The 23,499-nt window shown below is 50.0% G+C and overlaps 1 protein-coding gene across 2 annotated transcripts in view; it reads left to right on the forward strand.

The window, feature by feature from the left end:
• FASTKD2 (FAST kinase domains 2) overlaps nt 1–23,499 on the forward strand; it is an 81,430-nt gene that overhangs the window by 29,645 nt on the left and 28,286 nt on the right. For both annotated transcript variants that reach the window (XM_075317715.1, XM_075317716.1), the window contains exons 5-7: nt 12,193–12,316; nt 14,393–14,532; nt 14,784–14,956. In XM_075317715.1, the coding sequence (XP_075173830.1) occupies nt 12,193–12,316; nt 14,393–14,532; nt 14,784–14,956 (437 nt within the window). The remainder of the gene's footprint in view (nt 1–12,192; nt 12,317–14,392; nt 14,533–14,783; nt 14,957–23,499) is intronic.

Here is a 23,499-nt window from a genome sequence, read left to right on the forward strand (position 1 = left end):
CTGCATTTTGTCCCGGAAGCGCATGACATACTCGATAACCGACACTCCAGGGGTGGCCAAATCCCCTTCCCAAGCCTCTTTCACCAGAGCCAGGGGGCCCCGCACACATCGCCCGTACAGGAGCTCAAAAGGGGAGAATCCCGTTGAGGCCTGTGGAACCTCCCGGTAAGCAAATAACAGGTGTGGGAGATACCGCTCCCAGTCACGCCCATGGGAGTCGACCAACATCTTAAGCATCTGCTTTAAGGTGCCATTGAACCGCTCGCACAGGCCATTAGTCTGTGGATGGTACGGGCTGGCCACCAGATGTTGCACCTGGACTTGCTTACAGAGGGCCTCCATCAGCTGTGACATGAATTGGGTCCCCCGGTCAGTGAGCATTTCCTGGGGAAAACCACTTGGGCGAAAATCTCCAGCAATGCGGTGGCCACCTTGTCAGCCCGAATGGACGACAAGGCCACTGCTTCAGGGTACCGGGTGGCATAGTCCACTACTGTCAGTATGAAGCGTTTCCCGGAGCTGCTGGGGATGGCCAGCGGGCCGACCAGATCCACAGCCACCCTCCTGAAAGGCTCATCGATGATGGGCAGAGATACCAGTGGGGCTTTGGGGTGTGGCCCCGCCTTCCCCACTCTGACAGATTTCACACGAACTGCAGTAGGCAGCCACATTGGCCCCCATTTTTGGCCAGTAGAAATGCTGGTTTAACCTGGCCTTGGTCTTAGCGATCCCTAGGTGTCCGGCCATTGGAATCTCATGTGCTATCCGCAACAACTCCGTCCGGAACGGATAGGGTACCACGAACTGTCAGTCCCTGGGCCACGCCTGTGGTGAACCCTGCTGGACCGTGACCCGGTACAGCCGTCCTTGGTCCCAGACCACTCGCTCCGGGTCAGAGTCCGAGGGAGGCTGTGTCGCCTGCTCCTTTAGAGCTTTCAGGCTGTCGTCAGCTTCTAACGCTGCCTGAAATCCCTGACTAGATGTGGCCAGAATCGACGAGACTGTCACATCTTCGGTCAGTACCCCGGGACCTGTGTCCTGGCCTCCGCCTGACTCGGCTGCCACTTGGTCAGAAGGAGAAGAGCTGTCGGACCTCCGGGAGGCCCCTTGGCTTCCAGCACTCCCACTGCGGGTGACAGCGGCCACAGCCGCTGCGACCGTGGGTCGTGCCTGCTCCTCCTCCGTTCCTGACCAAGTCGCCGGTTCAGGCAGACCTACCTGGCTTCCTGACACCCCGTTTGTGGGGGAACCATGCACCGAAATCTTACCTGGGAGCACTTCCGCTCCTGGACCGGCCCCAATCTCACCTGCCTGTTCCCCCCCTGCAGCAACAGAACCCCGCTGTGAAATCTCTGGGGACCCCACATTTGCTGTGGTAGCCCCCACCCCACACACTGGTTCTCCCCCTGCAGCACCCTCCTCTCTGCTTATCCCTGCAGAGGGCAACAGATCCCAGCTCACTGGCTGATTACTTGTAGAGGCATTGTCACACCTTTCTCTGTCCCCCTCCCCTGTCACAGCTGCCGCTGTGTGTGTGTCTATGCAAGCAGAAAAATCAGAGTTCACTCCCTCCTCCCTTACATCATTCATAGATAACACATTAACATTGTCAGGAGGCATGTCAGTACTGGCTGAAGGTTCAGCCCTTGGGGGGGGGGGGGGGGCCCAAACTGGGAGGTTATCTGCCCCAAATCTGTCCCAAGTAGCACGTTTGTGGGGATCCGATCAGTTACCCCCACCTCTCTCACCCCTCGTCCTGCGCCCCAGTCCAAATAAAGCTTGGCGACGGACAGCGTTGGGTCAGTGCCTCCAATTCCGGAGACAGCGAGGGTTTTTCCAGGTACCAAGTCTTGGGGGACACGATCTCAGGCCGCACCAGAGTCACCTCCGAGGCGCTGTCTCGCAGTCGTATGGTCGTAGACCGGCCGACGGTGACAGGTTGGAAGCTGTCCAGGGACCTACCCCCACCCACACAATACACCTAGGGCGGCCCTTGGGACGGGGACTGGGCCGGGACCTTGGGACGCTGAGGGCACATGGCCTTGAAGTGTCCAGGTTGGTTGCACTGGTGGCAGTCTTGGTTCTGCCACGGGCCTGGAGAGGGGAGTTGAGGGGGACACCCCCTGCGGTCTAGGGGCAGGTGGGGCAGTCGCAGAATTCATCTTACCCCCTCTCCAGGTGCTGCTGGTGGCCGCTCTCCTGGCCTCAGGGGCCCGATTGTTGGTGTAGTCATCGGCCAGTGCAGCTGTAGCCGTGGACCCCTTTGGCTTCTGGTCTCGGATGAACTGGCGGAGATCCTCCGGGCAGTTCCACAAGAGTTGCTCCGTGATGAACAAGTCCAGGATCTCCAGTCCGGTGGTAAGCTGCAGGCCTTGGGTCCAGTGGTCGGCAGTTCGGGCAAGTGCCCGCCGGTGGTCAGCCCAGGAGTCCTTTGGTCCCTTCTGCAGGGTCCGGAACTTCTTGCGGTAGGACTCCGGAGTGAGGTTGTACTGTTGGATCAGGGCCCGCTTGATGGTGTCATAGCCCTGATCTGCCTCAGCAGGCAAGTCCCCAAGGATATGCAGGGCCTTACCCCTTAAACGGGGGGGGGGGGGTCAGGTATTTGGCCCACTGGTCCTTGTTCAGATGGTGCTGCCGGCAAGTCTGTTCAAAGGCAGTCAGGAAAGGGTCCAAGTCTCCATCCTTCTCCAGCACTGGGAAGTGCTCAATACGGACCTTTTGGAAGTTTGGTGTCTCGAAGGTCACGGGTGGCTGATGAGGGCCGGAGCTGAGCTAGCTGCAACTGGTGGTCACGCTCTGCCTGTTGCTGTCGCTCTTCACGGGCTGCTTGCCGCTCCGCAGCCTCAGCCTCACACGCTGCTTTGCGCTCTGCCATGAGTTCCTTGTAGCCCTCCCGGTCTCCAGCCTGGAGTAGGGCCATAGCCATTTGTAGAAGGCCATCCGAGCCTGCCAGGCTCAGTGGAATGGCACGTGATGATCTGTGGCACGCTGCAGAGCCAGGCGATTCACTGTTCCTTTCAGAGCAGAGGACTGGCATCTGGCTCGTTGAGGACCCATGGGTGAGCTGCTCCTCATCTTGTCCGGAAGTGCCAGGTTGTGCGATGTCCTCTGCAGAGCTGCTCTCTGGCGTCGGGCACCTGGAGGGCTCGTGGACAACCTCCTCATTGCTGTCCACAGCACTGTCCTCCACCTCTGCGCCTCTGGCCAGAGCATCAGCCATTTCTTTAGCTTTGTAGCTTCTGGTACCCTCGGCCATTGTTGCAGACTTTGGTCACTGACACAGAACTGCCACCTGATGCGCCCACACACCCTACAGTATCTGCACTCTGACACTCTAGTGTTGGTCTGGTCTGAAGACCCTAGCAGCCACAGCTGCTGCTGGCAGTCTTTGGTGTCTGGGAGTATGCGTCTCACACTCACACACACTATTATCTCGATCCCACCGCTTGCCACCAATATGTCACGAACAGCCGGGAGGGGGTCACTCAGAAATTCCCCGTCCTGGCCACCAATGTCACGATCGAGGGGTAACAAGCGGGAGTCACACTCCTCCTTTTATACCTCCCGACCGACAGACCGAGCTCGTGACGCACTCTCTAGCGCCCTTCTTAAAGTCAGGCCAATTGTGGAATTGCCTGACAATAAGCAAGTAGGCCGCTATTCTACTTATGCCGATTATTGAAGGGTCCCTGGTGAGAGTAGGGTATATATTCCCCCGACCTCCGCGGGCGGAATATATAAAATCTCCCCGAATCTCACTGGCTGCCCCACAATGATCCTTGGCACAAACTCGCTGCCACCAACCGCTTCACGGTAACTATTAGCCGAACACACAGACGTGGGATTCAAGATCGAGATAACAGAACAGCCCAAGATTAATTATATAATTTAATCGGCCTAAGCCACACTAGAAATTACAATATATACAATAGGGAATCTACAGAATATACATAGGTCAGAGTACAGTTACAAGCAAGATATGGATTACAAACAGGTATACAATTCAATCAGTTACCTTTTGTGTCTGGCCACAGGGGGGTGCTGTAGACCAGGTTTCTATGATCTTTCCCACAGATGTTTCCTACACGTGACCCCCCCGGCGAAAGAACCAGCTAAAATGTCCGAACTGAGTTTATCAATCTTGTGGAATCCCCGTCCCCTCCTACCTTCGTGACCTCAGAGGGAAGCACTGCCACTCCCCCCGCTTTGAGTCAGATATTATCCAGAAAGGGGATATTGGCCATAACTTTGCCTGGGAACGTCGTAGGAGGACGTCAATGCTCTCATTGTGACAGTTATGAATTTAGCTGCAAAACGAGAGGACTCATGACTTGTCTGCTAGTTCCCCACCGGCCGATATCATGTTTGGGGTATTTCCCATGGTCCTACTTCCATATAAAATATGGGCCAGCACCGTCCGCATGCGGGGACGTCATTTTTATGCTTGCCATATTTATGGGAAATATGGTTCACGAGATATTAACCATATTTTACCGGAGCCGTTCTGTCTGGTGGCTTCCATAGCCTTATAATGAGATACAAACTCTTTTTACAGGGTCACGGCAGGGGGGCATCCTGTGTCCACTGTTCCCAGCTCATCTAATCTCCATATCAAAGGAGATGGCCATTGGATGTGTTGCTGGGATGTGACACCTTCCCAGATGTTGGACATCTGAGAACAAGAAGGGAGGGGGCGCTACCATGGAGTGATGAGAGCGATTATGACTGGAAATCATAATTCCTCTTTATATCCCAGTATTTTCCTCACAACACCATTGTAGGAAATCTTCATTTTCTTGGAAATTTCTCACATGGAATATCCTTCATTTCTAAGAACAAGAATAGACTGTCGAGTTTCACATGAAAGCTCTTTTTTTCTGGTCATTTTGAGAGCTTAATGGAACCAACAAATGTAGTGCTCCAGATTCTCAACTAGCTCAAAGGAAGGGCAGTTTTATAGCTTCTTTAATCAGCAAAACTGTTTTCTTCGGCGCTCTATTGGGAGACCCAGACGATTGGGTGTATAGCACTGCCTCCGGAGGCCACACAAAGCAATTACACTAAAAAGTGTAAGGCCCCTCCCCTTCTGGCTATACACCCCCAGTGGGATCACTGGCTCACCAGTTTTCTGCTTTGTGCGAAGGAGGTCAGACATCCACGCATAGCTCCACTGTTTGTAGTCAGCAGTAGCTGCTGGGTCTATCGGATGGAAGAAAAGAGGGCCCATATAGGGCCCCCAGCATGCTCCCTTCTCACCCGCGGTTGGTGCTTGTAAGGTTGAGGTACCTATTGCTGGTACGGAGGCTGGAGCCCACATGCTGTTTTCCTTCCACATCCCCGTAGGGCTCTGTGGAAGTGGGATCTTGCCGGCCCCCAAGCCCTGGGGCCGGGCTCCATCCACAGACCCATAGAACCTGCTGGATTGGGAGCGGGAGTGCCGTTCAGGGACAAGGCCCTGCAACTTTCAGGTACTCTGTGTCCCCGGCAGGCACGGACACTCTCAGGGCCTGCTGAGCGTTGTAGTGCGCCGGGGACAGTGGCGATGTACGCTGGGGGTTAGGTCACTGCAGCTTGCTGAGTGACGTTGTGTATTGGGAACTACTGCGCCGACCGCTCCTGGAGCGGCGGCGCAGCTGCGACTTATGGTGCGCCGGGGGCTTTGCGCCGACCGCGCTTTTACGGCGGCGGCGCTTCTAACTTTAGCCCCCGGCTTCTGCGGCCTAGCGCCGCTTCGTTCCCGCCCCCACCCTGTCAATCAGGGTAGGGGAGAGACGCTGCTCAATAGGCAGCGCCGAGGGCTGGAGCTTTATTTACATGCTCCAGCCCTCTCACTAGGCACAAGGGGAAGCAGACTTCCCGCTCTTCGTCGGTGTACGCCCAGGGCCCGCCCCCCCTCTCCACAAGGACGCCGGCAGCCATTACATGCGATCTGGCTGGGGAGAGGCAGCAGGCTCTGGGAGACCCAGACTAGAGGGATTTCTGGCGATCACACACCGCTCCTAAGCGGGCGGTAAGCTGCACAGTAGTGCTGGCCCCTCTAGTGCCTCAGTGATATATAGTGTACTTTTGTTTGGGTACCATATATATATATATATATATATATATATATATATATATATATATATATATATATATATATATATATATATATATATATATATATATATATATATATATATATATATATATTTATATATAGTTGCACTGTAGGTCGCTTCTTGGCTGGACACCCTGTACTGCTCTGAGGAGGCAGCAACATGTCATCCGCAAAACGCAAGGCTGCCAAGGCACGGGCTGTGTGCACTGTTTGTACTGCATGTGGGGCTGATCTACCGGCAGGCTCCAATGATTCACATTGTGTGCAATGTTCAGTCCCAGTGGCACTTCGTCAGCCAGAGCCTATTGTGGTGGTAGCCCAGGCAGCGACGCCTGTGAACCCTGCCCCGGTGACGGGGACAGACTTTGCAGTGTTTGCTGATAAGATGTCTGAGGCCATGACAAAAATCCTGGAGACCTTGCAGGCCAGGCCAGTTCCTCAGACCATGGACACTGCTGTGGCTATGCTCTCTGGTCCCCCTCAGTTGGAACTAATCCGTACTTCAAGGGGGTCTCAGGCATCACAAGCTGAAGTCTCTGACTCAGATGACAGTCCCAGGCAGCCTAAGCGAGCTCGCTGGGAAAGACCCTCCACGTCATCACACTGCTCAGGGTCTCAGCGAGAAGAGTCTCTCTGTGATGAGACTGAGGACGGTGATCAGGATTCTAATCCTGAGGCCCCTCTCAATCTGGATGCCCCTGATGGTGACGCCATGGTTAATGACCTTATATCGGCCATTAATAGACTGTTGGATATTTCTCCCCCAGCCCCTTCTGCAGAGGAGGCAGCTGCACAGCAGGAGAAGTTCCATTTCCTGTATCCCAAGCGTAAATTAAGTGCTTTTTTGGACCACTCTGACTTCAGAGAATCAATCCAGAAGCACGACGCTCATCCAGACAAGCGTTTCTCTAAACGTTCTAAGGATACCCGTTATCCTTTTCCCTCTGAAGTAGCCAAACGCTGGACCCAGTGCCCAAAGGTGGATCCCCCAATTTCCAAGCTTGCGGCTAGATCCATAGTCGCAGTAGAGGATGGCGCTTCACTTAAAGATGCCAACGACAGACAGATGGACCTTTGGTTGAAATCTGTCTATGAAGCTATCGGCGCGTCGTTTGCTCCAGCATTCGCGGCCGTGTGGGCTCTCCAAGCTATTTCAGCTGGTTTAGCACAGGTGGATGCTATCATACATCCAGCAGTGCCACAGGTGGCGTCCCTAACTTCGCAAATGTCTGCGTTTGCGACCTATGCTATCAATGCTGTCCTAGAATCTACGAGCCGTACCTCTATGGCGGCCGCCAATTCTGTGGTTTTGCGCAGAGCCTTATGGTTAAAGGACTGGAAAGCAGATGCTGGTTCCAAAAAATGTTTAACCAGCTTGCCATTATCTAGAGACAGACTGTTTGGTGAGCCATTGGCTGAAATCATAAAACAGTCCAAGGGCAAGGACTCTTCCTTGCCACAGCCCAGAGCAAGTAAACCTCAACAGAAAAAGTGGCAGTCGAGGTTTCGGTCCTTTCGAGGCTCGGGCAAGCCCCAATTCTCCTCGTCCAAAGGGACTCAGAAAGGACAAGGGAGCTCAGATTCCTGGCGGGCTCACTCACGCCCCAGGAAAGCAAATGGAGGAACCGCTTCCAAGGCGGCTACCTCATGACTTTCGGCCTCCGCCCTCCGCATCCTCGGTCGGTGGCAGGCTCTCCCGCTTTTGCGACATTTGGCTGTCACAGGTCAAAGACCGGTGGGTAACAGACATTTTGTCTCGCGGGTACAGAATCGAGTTCAGTTCTCGGCCTCCACTTCGGTTCTTCAGAACCTCCCCACACCCCAACCGAGCAGATGCCCTGCTGCAGGCGGTGGACTCTCTAAGAGCAGAAGGAGTCGTGATCCCTGTCCCCCCTCTGGAACGGGGGCGAGGATTTTACTCCAATCTCTTTGTGGTTCCAAAAAAGGACGGCTCCTTCCGTCCTGTTCTGGACCTAAAACTGCTCAACAAGCATGTGAACGCCAGGCGGTTCCGGATGGAATCCCTCCGCTCAGTCATTGCCTCAATGTCCCAAGGAGATTTCCTAGCATCAATAGACATCAAAGATGCTTATCTCCACGTGCCGATTGCTACAGGGCACCAACGCTTTCTACGCTTCGTGATAGGAGACGAACATCTTCAGTTCGTGGCTCTGCCATTTGGTCTGGCGACGGCCCCCCGGGTGTTCACCAAGATCATGGCAGCAGTGGTAGCAGTCTTGCACTCTCACGGACACTCTGTGATCCCTTACTTGGACGATCTACTGGTCAAGGCACCCTCTCAGGAGGCATGCCAACTCAGCCTGAATTTTGCACTGGAGACTCTCCAGGCGTTCGGGTGGATCATCAACTTCCCAAAGTCAAATCTGTCACCGACCCAATCACTAACGTATCTTGGCATGGAGTTTCATACTCTCTCAGCGATAGTGAAGCTTCCGCTGGACAAGCAGCAGTCACTACAGACTGGGGTGCAGGCTCTCCTTCAAAGTCAGTCGCACTCCTTAAGACGCCTCATGCACTTCCTCGGGAAGATGGTGGCGGCAATAGAGGCGGTTCCGTTTGCGCAGTTTCATCTGCGTCCACTTCAATGGGACATTCTCCGCCAATGGGACGGGAAGTCGACATCCCTGGACAGGAAAGTCTCCCTTTCCCAGACGGCCAAGGACTCTCTGCAGTGGTGGCTCCTGTCCACCTCATTATCACAGGGAAGATCCTTCCTACCACCGTCCTGGGCGGTGGTCACGACAGACGCGAGTCTGTCAGGGTGGGGAGCAGTGTTTCTCCACCACAGGGCTCAGGGTACGTGGACTCAGCAGGAGTCCACCCTTCAGATCAATGTTCTGGAAATCAGAGCAGTGTTTCTTGCCCTACTAGCCTTCCAGCAGTGGCTGGAAGGGAAGCAGATCCGAATTCAATCGGACAACTCCACAGCGGTGGCATACATCAATCACCAAGGAGGGACTCGCAGTCGGCAAGCCTTCCAGGAGGTCCGGCGCATTATGATGTGGGTGGAAGCCACGGCCTCCACCATATCCGCAGTTCACATCCCCGGCGTAGAAAACTGGGAAGCAGACTTCCTCAGTCGCCAGGGCATGGACGCAGGGGAATGGTCCCTTCACCCGGACGTGTTTCAGGAAATCTGTCGCCGGTGGGGAAGGCCGGACGTCGACCTAATGGCGTCCCGGCACAACAACAAGGTCCCAACATTCATGGCACGGTCTCGCGATCAAAGAGCTCTAGCAGCAGACGCCCTAGTGCAAGATTGGTCGCAGTTTCGGCTCCCTTATGTGTTTCCACCTCTGGCACTCTTGCCCAGAGTGCTACGCAAGATCAGATCCGACTGCAGCCGCGTCATACTCGTCGCTCCAGACTGGCCGAGGAGGGCGTGGTATCCGGATCTGTGGCATCTCACGGTCGGCCAACCGTGGGCACTACCAGACCGACCAGACTTACTGTCCCAAGGGCCGTTTTTCCATCGGAATTCTGCGGCCCTCAACCTGACTGCGTGGCCATTGAGTCCTGGATCCTAGCGTCTTCAGGCTTATCCCAAGGGGTCGTTGCCACCATGAGACAGGCTAGAAAGCCCACGTCTGCTAAGATCTACCACAGAACGTGGAGGATATTCTTATCCTGGTGCTCTGCTCAGGGAGTGTCTCCCTGGCCATTTGCATTACCTACCCTTCTTTCTTTCCTGCAATCTGGGTTAGAAAAAGGTTTGTCGCTCGGCTCCCTTAAAGGACAGGTCTCGGCGCTATCCGTCTTTTTTCAGAAGCGTCTAGCACGACTTTCTAAGGTGCGCACGTTCCTACAGGGGGTTTGCCATATCGTTCCCCCGTACAAGCGGCCGTTAGATCCATGGGATCTGAACAGGGTACTAGTTGCCCTCCAGAAGCCGCCCTTCGAGCCTCTGAAGGAGGTTTCACTTTCTAGACTTTCACAGAAAGTGGCTTTTCTGGTAGCGATCACATCTCTTCGGAGAGTGTCTGAGCTAGCAGCGTTGTCTTCCAAGGCTCCCTTCCTGGTCTTCCACCAGGACAAGGTAGTGCTGCGCCCCATTCAGGAGTTTCTCCCGAAGGTGGTATCCTCTTTTCATCTTAATCAGGATATTTTTTTGCCTTCGTTTTGTCCTCATGCAGTTCATCGGTATGAGAAGGATTTACATTTGTTAGATCTGGTGAGAGCACTCAGAATCTACATTTCCCGCACAGCGCCCCTGCGCCGTTCGGATGCACTCTTTGTCCTTGTCGCTGGTAAGCGCAAAGGGTCGCAGGCTTCTAAGGCCACCCTGGCTCGATGGATCAAAGAACCAATTCTTGAAGCCTACCGTTCTGCGGGGCTTCAGGTTCCGTCAGGGCTGAAGGCCCATTCTACCAGAGCCGTGGGTGCGTCCTGGGCATTGCGACACCAGGCTACGGCTCAACAGGTGTGCCAGGCAGCTACCTGGTCGAGTCTGCACACTTTCACCAAACATTATCAGGTGCATACCTATGCTTCGGCGGACGCCAGCCTAGGTAGAAGAGTCCTGCAGGCGGCAGTTGCCTCCCCGTAGGGGAGGGCTGTCTTGCAGCTCTAACATGAGGTATTTCTTTACCCACCCAGGGACAGCTTTTGGACGTCCCAATCGTCTGGGTCTCCCAATAGAGCGCCGAAGAAGAAGGGAATTTTGTTACTTACCGTAAATTCCTTTTCTTCTAGCTCTTATTGGGAGACCCAGCACCCGCCCTGTTGTCCTTCGGGATTTTTGGTTTGTTTGCGGGTACACATGTTGTTCATGTTGAACGGTTTTCAGTTCTCCGATGTTACTCGGAGTGAATTTGTTTAAACCAGTTATTGGCTTTCCTCCTTCTTGCTTTTGCACTAAAACTGGTGAGCCAGTGATCCCACTGGGGGTGTATAGCCAGAAGGGGAGGGGCCTTACACTTTTTAGTGTAATTGCTTTGTGTGGCCTCCGGAGGCAGTGCTATACACCCAATCGTCTGGGTCTCCCAATAAGAGCTAGAAGAAAAGGAATTTACGGTAAGTAACAAAATTCCCTTCTTCAGCTGTGCTAACATACTTGCACAAGAGTTTTTCAAGGGATTTCTAAACTTCCATTGGTCTTCTAACACAGCAAACACAATATACCATTAGAACACTGGAGTGGTGGTTGTTGGAAATGGGCCTCTATAGACCTATATAGATATTGCATTCAAAACCAGATGTTTGCAGCTAGAATAGTCATTTACCACATTAAAAATGTATAGAGTGTATATTTATGTTTAATTTAATGGTAGCTTCATTTAAAAAAAAAAAAATGTGCTTTTCTTCAAAAAATAAGTTAATATCTAAGTGACCCTAAACTTTTGAACTGTAGTATATTATATTATAATGAAAAAAGAGAGGACTGACAGCACTTACCATAATGTGAATAGGTGCGTATCTTGTTCAAGATACAAAATAGCATGAAGATAAAAACAGTCACACACTATAATGGCAAAGATGTAAACCACTAATAAAAAGTTTTTAGAGATGTTTAGAATATTAAAATGGCCATTGTAATACCAGCCCAGTGCCACGTCACAGCCCCCTCCTTTGCCGGGTCCTACTCTATACTGCATCTGACTGGGCTCCTAAAAAACCTTCACAAGGTGAGTGAGTACCCCTGAAAGTTTAAAACGCATGAGGCTAATGGGTTAGGGGGCAAGTAATTATATTTATTATAGAGTGATGTCCTTTTCACTGGCTTTGCACTCCCAACCCCCACCTTGCCCATTAGCCTCATGTGTTTTCAACTTTCAGGGTTACTCACTGACCATGTGTAGGTTTTTTTTTAGGAGTCCAGTCAGATGCAGTGTAGAGTAGGACCCAGCAAAGGAGGTTGACGTGTCCCCGGGCTGGTATTACAATGGCCATTTTAATATTCAAAACACCTCTAAAACTTTTTCATTAGTAGTTTACGTCTTTACCATTAGAGTGTGCAACTGCATATATATATATATATATATTATATTATATTATATTATATTAATCATGATCCTATGCTCCTGTAGTTGGGCCTTCTCCTCCCATTTCTTATGTTATGTCCTTACTTTTTTTAGGGAAAGGCTCTACAGATGATTGACAAGTTCACGGTCACTCAGTGCCACAATATGTTCTCCGTTCTTGCTGACATTAATTACCATTCAGAGTCTCTTCTGGATTCCTGTAGCCACAAAATCATTGGTAAGTTAATTACTGAATAATTTCCTCTACATACCTAATTGTAATGATGTTTTATATGCTTTCACCAGTAATGAGTCCTTCAATTGTATGACGTGTTTGCATTATTGGTAATATAATGGATATAGTGTATATACGGACTGGGTGTCGGTCTCCCAACCCAAACTTGACAGCCCCATAGAAGTATATGAAGCTGTCACACTTGGGTTGGGAGAGCTGCGGCCAGTCCATACTTTGGTCGGAAGAGTCAGAACCAGTCCATACTTGGGTTTGGAGAGCCGTAGCCAGTTCATGCTCAGGTTAGGAGAGCCACAGCCAGTCAATCCTCGGTTCAGTAGAGCCGCGGCCAGCCCATGCTCGGGTTAGGAGAGCCACAGTCAGTCAATGCTCAGGTCGGGAGAGCCGCGGCCAGCCCATGCTCGGGTCGGGAGAGCCGCGGCCAGCCCATGCTTGGGTCGGGAGAGCCGCGGCCAGCCCATGCTTGGGTCGGGAGAGCCGTGGCCAGCCCATGCTTGGGTCGGGAGAGCCGCGGCCAGCCCATGCTTGGGTCGGGAGAGCCGCGGCCAGCCCATGCTTGGGTCGGGAGAGCCGCGGCCAGCCCATGCTTGGGTCGGGAGAGCCGCGGCCAGCCCATGCTTGGGTCGGGAGAGCCGCGGCCAGCCCATGCTTGGGTCGGGAGAGCCGCGGCCAGCCCATGCTTGGGTCGGGAGAGCCGCGGCCAGCCCATGCTTGGGTCGGGAGAGCCGCGGCCAGCCCATGCTTGGGTCGGGAGAGCCGCGGCCAGCCCATGCTTGGGTCGGGAGAGCCGCGGCCAGCCCATGCTTGGGTCGGGAGAGCCGCGGCCAGCCCATGCTTGGGTCGGGAGAGCCGCGGCCAGCCCATGCTTGGGTCGGGAGAGCCGCGGCCAGCCCATGCTTGGGTCGGGAGAGCCGCGGCCAGCCCATGCTTGGGTCGGGAGAGCCGCGGCCAGCCCATGCTTGGGTCGGGAGAGCCGCGGCCAGCCCATGCTTGGGTCGGGAGAGCCGCGGCCAGCCCATGCTTGGGTCGGGAGAGCCGCGGCCAGCCCATGCTTGGGTCGGGAGAGCCGCGGCCAGCCCATGCTCGGGTCGGGAGAGCCGCGGCCAGCCCATGCTCGGGTCGGGAGAGCCGCGGCCAGCCCATGCTCGGGTCGGGAGAGCCGCGGCCAGCCCATGCTCGGGTCAGGAGAGCCGCGGCCAGCCCATGCTCGGGTCGGGAGAGCCGCGGCCAGCCCATGCTCGGGTCGGGAGAGCCGCGGCCAGCCCATGCTCGGGTCGGGAGAGCCGCGGCCAGCCCATGCTCGGGTCGGGAGAGCCGCGGCCAGCCCATGCTCGGGTCGGGAGAGCCGCGGCCAGCCCATGCTCGGGTCGGGAGAGCCGCGGCCAGCCCATGCTCGGGTCGGGAGAGCCGCGGCCAGCCCATGCTCGGGTCGGGAGAGCCGCGGCCAGCCCATGCTCGGGTCGGGAGAGCCGCGGCCAGCCCATGCTCAATCTGATTGGCACGGACATCTGAATTAGCCCTTACTCTTCAATGAGTTCAATGCTCAGCTATCTGCATCAGTCCCACAGAAAATTATTGAACTGCCACTTCACGCATTTGGAGGACACAGGGCCCTATTCTCGTTGATCAGACACAGGATAGATGATAATGTAAACCCATAAGCACTTCCTTGTGAGGTAGGATCCAATCACCAACATAGAACCAAAAAAGGATAGATGATAAGTTGTAATTGCACAACCCCTGTAAATAATAAAATTCAAACTGCCATCATCCACTACCAGGGGGAGCTATGTTCTTACAGTCTAGAAAATGATCTCCGGTGTGTATTTCGTTCTGTATCTGTGCTGTGAACGATCTACCAAAATCAGAAGTCTGACTTGTAACGATATGTTAAGAAATGAAGCCCCAAAAAATGTTGGAACTGAAAATTACATTTACTATAAGTAAAATCCAGTGAAAGCTCTTGATTGAATATTCTCTTTCTAATGATAGCAAGGGTATTTTTCTACCTCTTCACCTACTATAGAATACAGTATTGTTTTATTTTCTTTCTGTTTTTAGGTTGCTTGGATGAGCTTTCCTGTAAAAGAATCGTGTCCCTGACCGGTTACTGCTCTAAACTGTCGTATTTCAATGAAAATCTGTTGTCTGCAATTGGAGATAATATAATGACCAGCGTATATATGTGGAATATATGGCAGGTAAGCTTTGGTCAGCAGTACCTTCTGCAGGATACTGCATTTTCAGTCATTTAATGGTACCCCTCCCCTTCTTCTAGCTCATTAGGGAATTGACTGTCAGTAATTGCTCATTATTGCTATCCTAACTGTCTCTCACAAATTCAGATTTTTTTTTAATGTAAATGTTAGTATTACACTGCACCTGGTAAAGGTAAGGCCTGTGACGTAACTTTCTGAAAAGTAATCCTTCATATGTCGTCCTCTTGTCCTAGATCTCTATCGTCCTCAAAAACATGGCCTTCCTCCGCTTCCGATGTGTTCCATTACTGGATTACTTTGCTGATAAAATCCTCCAAGAGTCAAAATCGTTGAGAATAAACTATTTAGTAACAACCGTCAGAGTGTTTTCAATTTTAAACCACCTCCCCAAGGGAAAGGAAAACAAGTAAGTGTAATGCTGATCCTGCCCATAGACCTGTGTCACATTATGGTGGTCTGCTTGCCCCATGCAGGCGCATCTACACTCTATGTACCACACAAAGCGAAGAGATGACATTGTAAATGTGGTTCACTGCAAACACCATATTTTTTCGATATATTGTATGTGTGCAGGCTTCTGATTATTTTTTTTTTTACCTTGGCGCTTTTAGCTCCTGAATTAAAAATTGTGGAGCCAAATACATTTTAAATCATACAATTAAAGGGACTCTGTCAGTAGATTTCTGCAATTAATCTGAAGACAGCACGCTGGAAGAGTTAAACCAAAGACTTCAGCCCTGCCTCTGTCATCTCAGACTTTTTTGGGTTTTACCTGCAACGTTAGCTTAAACCTGTTATCTTTATCATTAGTGGGTCTCAGCAGTGTGTGAGCTATACTCTTCTGTGATTAGCAGCTTCTGTCTAAGGAAATGTACAGTGAAAGCCTGGTGTGGACGGAGGCAGCTCTCGGAGCTCTGCTACATGCAAAACCTCAAATCTTTCACAGTGTTAGAACATCTGCAGCCTCTAATCTAAGTGATCCATCATTGAACTCAGCGCTTCTTTGCCTACATCATACTGCTCTCAGATGAGGTAGCAGAAATCTGCTGACAGATTCCCTTTAAAGTATTACACAAGGTACATAATGCTAAACACAAGCCTAAATAGACATTAAAAGCTTAAAAAAAAAAATCTATGGTGCATGACATATGATAACATGAAACTGCTTCAATGTTTTGAGTGTTATCCACTCAAAACATGGAGATGACAAGTATCACCTTTTGATATTTATACTATTTTACTGAAAAACAATTCCAAAGATGTTGAAATACCTTAGCAATAATGTGTAAAAACACCCACCGGTTGTAGACATAAGGTCCCAATACAGTGTACATTGGTTATCTTGTATCAAAGTTCATAAAGAGCACAAGTCCATTTATGGTGGAATCGGCTATGTGCCCGGCGTCTTACACTGGAAGGTCATTCATTTATGTCAGCATTAATTACACAGATTGAGAGAGAACTGTGCAGCCGCTTAGTTATCTCAGCGATTGGCTAGAGCATACATAAGCGTTGTGCTCCTATGAGTTAACCCCTTCACCCCCAGGCAATTTTCCATTTTTTATTTTTTTTTTTTTTTCTCTTTTTCAGCCAAAAGCCGTAACTTTTTTATTTTTCCGTCAATATTGCCGTATGTGAGCTTGTATTTTGCAGGACGAGTTGAACTTTTGAATAAGAGCATTTATTCTGTCCCATATTGTACTGGAAAATGGGAAAAAAAATACAAGCGAGGTGAAATTGTAAAGAAAAGTGCAATTGTACGCTTGTTTTTGTTTTTTATTTATTTTTTTATTCACTGTTTTGAAAACCTTACCTGGCAATAAGATTCCCCAGGTCAGGATGAGTTCGTAGATACCAAACCTGTATAGTTTTAGATTTCTGTAGGTGGTAGAAAAAAATTTACAAGTTTTTTTTTTTTTTTTAACCCCTTAACGACCTTTGACGTACTGAGTACGTCATGGTGACATGGTGCTAAACGACCCATGACGTACTCAGTACGTCATGGCGAAATCGCGGTCCCGGAGCCCCGGGGAGTGAAATTTGTTTACTTAAACGGTAGATTCGGGAAGGAGGGGACCTCTGCCTGACCTCAGGAGGGGTGGTGCCTCCTCCCCGAACCTACAGAGGCTGTGATTGGCTGACAAACGCCGCTCAGCCAATTACAGTCACTGTAATGTGTCAGCCATTGAAAATGGCTGACACATTGAAATCCAGCCATAATCAGTGCTGCTGTAGCACTGATGACTGGCTGGAGCTGGGTGATCGATGCTTCACCCGCCCCCAGCTCTGATTGGAGAGACCGGCCTTGTGACCGATCTCTCCCAATCACTGTGGATCTTGTGCCGGTGACCTGCATGTGACCGCTACCCTCAGCTTCACTCCGTCCGTGAAAGCTGATGAGAGCGGTCGCTGTAGGTGCCCATCGGTAAGTTATAGCCCCCCCCCCCGATCCACCGCTGCTCCCCGCCGATCCACCGCTGCTCCCCGCCGATCCACCGCTGCTCCCCGCCGATCCACCGCTGCTCCCCGCCGATCCACCGCTGCTCCCCGCCGATCCACCACTGCTCCCCGCCGATCCACCGCTGCTCCCCGCCACGCCGCTGTTCCCGCCGCTGTCCCTGCCCGCCACGCCGCTATTCCCGCTGCTGTCCCTGCCCGCCACGCCGCTGTTCCCGCCGCTGTCCCTGCCCGCCATGCCGCTATTCCCGCCTCTGTCCCTGCCCGCCACGCCGCTTTACACGCCGCTGTCCCCGCCGCCACCGTCCCCTTTCAGTCGCACCCACCTTTTTCAGCCGCCGCTGCACCCGATCGGCCGCCACCTCCATCGGCTACCACTGCACCTAATCGGCTGCCGCCTTCCATGTGCTGCCTCCCCTCCTCCCCTCCATGTGCTGCCTCCGCTCCATGTGCTGCCTCCGCTCCATGTGCTGCCTCCGCTCCATGTGCTGCCTCCCCTCCATGTGCTGCCTCCCCTCCATGTGCTGCCTCCCCTCCATGTGCTGCCTCCCCTCCATGTGCTGCCTCCCCTCCATGTGCTGCCTCCCCTCCATGTGCTGCCTCCCCTCCATGTGCTGCCCCCCCTCCATGTGCTGCCCCCCCTCCATGTGCTGCCCCCCCTCCATGTGCTGCCCCCCCTCCATGTGCTGCCTCCCCTCCATGTGCTGCCTCCCCTCCATGTGCTGCCTCCATGTGCTGCCTCCTCTCCCCCCTCCCTCCATGTGCTGCCTCCTCTCCCCCCTCCCTCCATGTGCTGCCTCCTCTCCCCCCTCCCTCCATGTGCTGCCTCCTCTCCCCCCTCCCTCCATGTGCTGCCTTCCCCCCCCCTCCCTCCATGTGCTGCCTTCCCTCCCCTCCCTGATCTGCTGCCTGCTCTCTCCCATCCTTTTCACCCTCCTTCATCTGCTGCCTTTTCTGTCTGCTGTGATCCTGCTGCCTAGATCCATCCTGTAAGGTAGCTATCCCCAATCTCACCTCCCACCCCCCCATCCTCCGCCGCTCCTCCATCCGCTGCGCCCTTTCCCATCCTCCATCCGCTGCGCCTTTTCTCATCTGCCGCTCCTCCATCCGCTGCGCCTTTTCTCATCTGCCGCTCCTCCATCCGCTGCGCCTTTTCTCATCTGCCGCTCCTCCATCCGCTGCGCCTTTTCTCATCTGCCGCTCCTCCATCCGCTGCGCCTTTTCTCATCTGCCGCTCCTCCATCCGCTGCGCATTTTCCCATCCTCTGCCGCCCCTCCATCCGCTGCGCCTTTTCCCATCCTCTGCCGCTCCTTCATCCGCTGCGCCTTTTCCCATCCTCTGCCGCTCCTCCATCCGCTGCGCCTTTTCCCAGCCACCATCCGCTGCGCCCTTTCTCATCTGCCGCCCCTCCATCCGCTGCCGTGCCCTCTTGCATCGCATTATCCAGCGCAGTTGCTCGCTTCCAGACTGCAGTGGATGATGCGATGCGAGACTCGTGCATTGCTCTCACGTTTGGCACTGGTCTTAGTGGCAGGCGCTCATTTTTTTTTTTTTTTTTTTTTTTTAACTATTTTTTATTTCGCCAAACTAATTTTTTTTGTATGGGGGGGGGTCTAGTTTCCAAAATGGGATCACATGTGGGGGAGCTCCATTGTTTAGGCACCTCAGGGGGTCTCCAAATGAAACATGGCGTCTGCTAATAATTCCAATCAATTTTACTGTGAAATGGCGCTCCTTCTCTTCTGAGCCCCGCCGTACGCCTAAACAATTGATTTCCACCACATATGAGGTATCGTCGTACTCAGGAGAAATTGCACAATACATTTTATGGTGCATTTTTTCCTGATACCCGTGTGGAAAAAAAAGCTACCTGTTTGAAAAAACAATTTTGTGGTAAAAAAAAGAATAAAATATTTTCACGGCTGAACATTACAAACGTTTGTGAAGCCTCCAGGGGTTCAAAGTGCTCACTAAACAGCTAGATAAATTCCATGAGGGGTCTAGTTTCCAAAATGGGGTCAATTGTGGGGGAGCTCCATTGTTTAGGCACTTCAGGGGGGTCTCCAAACGCAACATGGCGTCCGCTAATAATTCCAACCAATTTTGCTGTGAAATGGCGCTCCTTGCCTTCCGAGTCCTGCCGTGCGCCCAAACATTTGATTTCCACCACATATGGGGTATCTGCGTACTCAGGAGAAAATGCACAATACATTTTATGGTGCATTTTTTCCTGATACCCTTGTGATAAAAAAAGCTACCTGGTTGAAGCAACAGTTTTGTGGTAAAAAATTTTTTTTTTCTTTTCACGGCTCAACGTTATAAACTTCTGTGAAGCCCCCAGGGGTTCAAAGTGCACATCAAACATCTAGAAAAAATATTTGAGGGCTCTAGTTTCCAAAATGGGGTCACTTATGGGGGAGCTCCATTGTTTAGGCACCTCAGGGAGTCTTTAAACCCGACATGGTGTCCGCTAATGAGTGCAGCTAATTTTGCACTCAAAAATTCAAATGGCGCTCCTTGCCTTCCGAGTCCTGCTGTGTGCCCAAACATTTGATTACCACCACATATGGGGTATCTGCGTACTCAGGAGAAAATGCACGATACATTTTATGATGCATTTTTCCTGATACCCTTGTGAAAATACTAATTTTTATGGCTAAAGTAACATTTTTGTGTTAAAGTAAAATTTTCATTTTTTCGTCTACATTGCTTTGGTTGCTGTGAAGCTCCTAAAGGGTTAATAAACTTCTTGGATGTGGTTTTGAGCAGAGTGAGGGGTGCAGATTTTAGAATTGGGTCACTTTTGGGTATTTTCTGTCGCCTAGGTCTCTCAAATCACTCCAAATGTGATGTGGTACCTAAAAAATGTTTTTTTGTAAATTTTGTTGGAAAAATGAGAAATTGGTGATGAACTTTGAACCCTTCTAGCTTCCTAACGGAATTTTTTTTTTTCAAAAAATTGCGCTGGTGTAAAGTAGACATGTGGGAAATGTTATTTAGTAACTTTTTTGTGTGACATATCTCTCAGATTTATGGGCATAAAATTTCAAATTTTGAAAATTGCAAAATTTTCAAAATTTTCGCCAAATTTCCGAAATTTTCACAAATAAACGCAAAACATATCGGCCTAAATTTACCACTGACATGAAGTACAATATGTCACGAAAAAACAATCTCAGAATCGCCAGGATCCGTTGAAGTGTTCCAGAGTTATAACCTGTCAAAGTGACACTGGTCAAAATTGCAAAAAATGGCCGGGTCTTTAAGGTGAAAACAGGCTGGGGGCTGAAGGGGTTAAAAAAAAAATAAAAAAATTAATTGCCATTTTTCGAGACCCCCGTAGCAAAGAAGGTGATTTGGACTTTAAGGCTATGTGCACATGCTGCAGATTTGGTGCTGAAAATGTCTGCACCAAATATGCAACTTGTGGCAGAAAAACACCAAAAAACACATGCGATTTTGGTGCGGTTTTTAATTAGTTTTTGCAGACTACGGGGGTGTGTTTTTTTGCATGCAACAAGGAAAAGACTGTCAAAGCTAGGTTAAAGAAATAAAAAACAAAGTCTTCTTGATGTCATTACCTGTTTTAACCGTTCTTCTGTTTAATTTTACATTGTCCTGATCCTGATGGCGTCACAACCTGTTTTAGTCATGTGTTTTTGTGTTAAACACGCCAAAAAAATTGGCAAAATCGCACCAAAAACTCACTGTTGGAACACACCTGCGGATTTGAAGTGTTTTTTTCATCACAATGTTGAAGTCAATGGGTGAAAAAATGCTGCAAATCCGGATCAATAATTGACATGCTGCAGATATTTCTGCACCAAATCTGTAAGGAAAAGAAAAGCAACATGCACACAGCACTTCAGAAATCTCATAGACTTTTCTGGCTTCAGGAAAAACATGCAGATTTTGAAAGAAAAAAAAAATGCATCAAAAACCTCAAAGTGCTCACAGAGCCTTAGGGGGGGATTTTTATATTTTTTTAAACTTTTGTTTTTTTAATTTTTTTTTTAATGAATCTACTGGTTCCCTTAGGAGACTTTGACTGTAGACTCCGATTGCTTCTCCGGATCAGGAGAAATGCTGCTCTCCTGTGAGTGCTGACACACTGAGTGTTCAGCATACGCTGGGATTCTCACACAACTTGTCATCAGACAGGGAATAGAGAAAAAAAATAATAGTTGGGTACAAGTACATCTCAATAAATCAGAATATCATCAATATGTTCATTTATTTCAGGAATTCAATACAAAAAGTGAAACGCATATCTTATATAGAGTCATTACACACAGAGTGATCTATTTCTATATATTATATAGAGTCATTACACACAAAGGGATCTGTTTCTATATATTACAGTGCTGGCCAAAAGTATTGGCACCCCTGCAATTCTGTCAGATAATACTGCAAAATGATTGCAATCAGAAATTCTTTGGTATTATTATCTTCATTTAATTTGTCTTCAATGAAAAGAAAAAAAAATTGCCATAAAGCCAAATTGGATATAATTCAACACCAAACATAAAAAACGGGGTGGCAAAAGTATTGGCACTGTTTGAAAAATCATGTGATGCTTCTCTAATTTGTGTAATTAACAGCACCTGTAACTTACCTGTGGCACCTAACAGGTGTTGACAATAACTAAATCAGACTTGCAGCCAGCTGACATGGATTGAAGTTGACTCAACCTCTGTCCTGTGTCCTTGTGTGTACCACATTGAGCATGGAGAAAAGAAAGAAGACCAAAGAACTGTCTGAGGAATTGAGAATCCAAATTGTGAGGAAGCATGAGCAATCTCAAGGCTATAAGTCCATCTCCAAAGACCTGAAAGTTCCTGTGTCTACAGTACACAGTGTCATCAAGAAGTTTAAAGCCCTTGGCACTGTGGCTAACCTCCCTAGATGTGGAAGGAAAAGAAAAATTGACGAGAGATTTCAACGCAAGATTGTGCGGATGGTTGATAAAGAACCTCGACAAACATCCAAACAAGTTCAAGCTGCCCTGCAGTCCGAGGATACAACAGTGTCCACCCGTACTATCCGTCGGCGTCTGAATGAAAAGGGACTGTATGGTAGGATACCCAGGAAGACCTCACTTCTTATCCCGAGACATAAAAAAGCCAGGCTGGAGTTTGCCAAAACTTACCTGAGAAAGCCTAAAACGTTTTGGAAGAATGTTCTCTGGTCAGATGAGACAAAAGTAGAGCATTTTGGGAAAAGCCATCAACATAGAGTTTACAGGAAAAAAAAGAGGCATTCAAAGAAAAGAACACTGTCCCTACAGTCAAACATGGCGGAGGTTCCCTGATGTTTGGGAGTTGCTTTGCTGCCTCTGGCACTGGACTGCTTGACCGTGTGCATGGCATTATGAAGTCTGAAGACTACCGACAAATTTTGCAGCATAATGTAGGGCCCAGTGTGAGAAAGCTGGGTCTCCCTCAGAGGTCATGGGTCTTCCAGTAGGACAATGACCCAAAACACACTTCAAAAAGCACTAGAAAATGGTTTGAGAGAAAGCACTGGAGACTACTAAAGTGGCCAGCAATGAGTCCAGACCTGAATCTCATAGAACGGCTATGGAGAGATCTCAAAATAGCAGTTTGGAGAAGGCACCCTTCAAATCTCAGGGACCTGGAGCAGTTTGCCAAAGAATGGTCTAAAATTCCAGCAAGAAACTCATTGATGGTTACCGGAAGCGGTTGTTCGCAGTTATTTTGGCTAAAGGTTGTGCAACCAAGTATTAGGCTAAAGGTGCCAATACTTTTGTCTGGCCCATTTTTGGAGTTTTGTGTGAAATGATCAATGATTTCATTTTTGTTTCATTCTCTTTTGTGTTTTTTCATTGCAAGCAAAATAAATGAAGATAATAATACCAAAGAATTTGTGTTTGCAATCATCTTCAAGAAGAAACTGAGTATTATCTGACAGAATTGCAGGGATGCCAATACTTTTGGCCAGCACTGTATATAGAGTCCTTACACACAGTGATCTATTTCTATATATTATATAGTCTTTACAGAGTGATCTATTTGTATATATTTTATAGAGTCATTACACACAGAGGGATCTATTTCAAGTGTTTATTTCTGGTAATGTTGATGATTATGGCTTACAGTCAATGAAAACCCAAAAGTCATTATCTCAGAAAATTAGAATATTATATAAGACCAAATGAAAAAATGATTTCAACTTGCAAATGTTGGCACCTACTGAAAAGTCTGTACCTATTGAGATGCACCTGTAGTGTAGTCAGGGAACAGTAGGGAATTTTTAAGTATATGAGAAAGTAGCTATGGTTATAGCATCAAGTAGATAGGGGTGTAACTGAAATTTACTTTTGCCTTCAGACCACCCCTTTAAGAAAGCGGTCAGGGAGGTCTGGAACTGCTGAGCTAAGGCTGCTTTCACACTACGTTTTTTTTAACATGCCTCATGATCGTATTTTTGCTGCAAAAGTGGATCCTGTTTTTGCAAAGAGAAGTGTTATT

The sequence above is a fragment of the Anomaloglossus baeobatrachus genome, chromosome 7, assembly GCF_048569485.1.
Source record: "Anomaloglossus baeobatrachus isolate aAnoBae1 chromosome 7, aAnoBae1.hap1, whole genome shotgun sequence".
NCBI lineage: Eukaryota > Metazoa > Chordata > Amphibia > Anura > Aromobatidae > Anomaloglossus > Anomaloglossus baeobatrachus.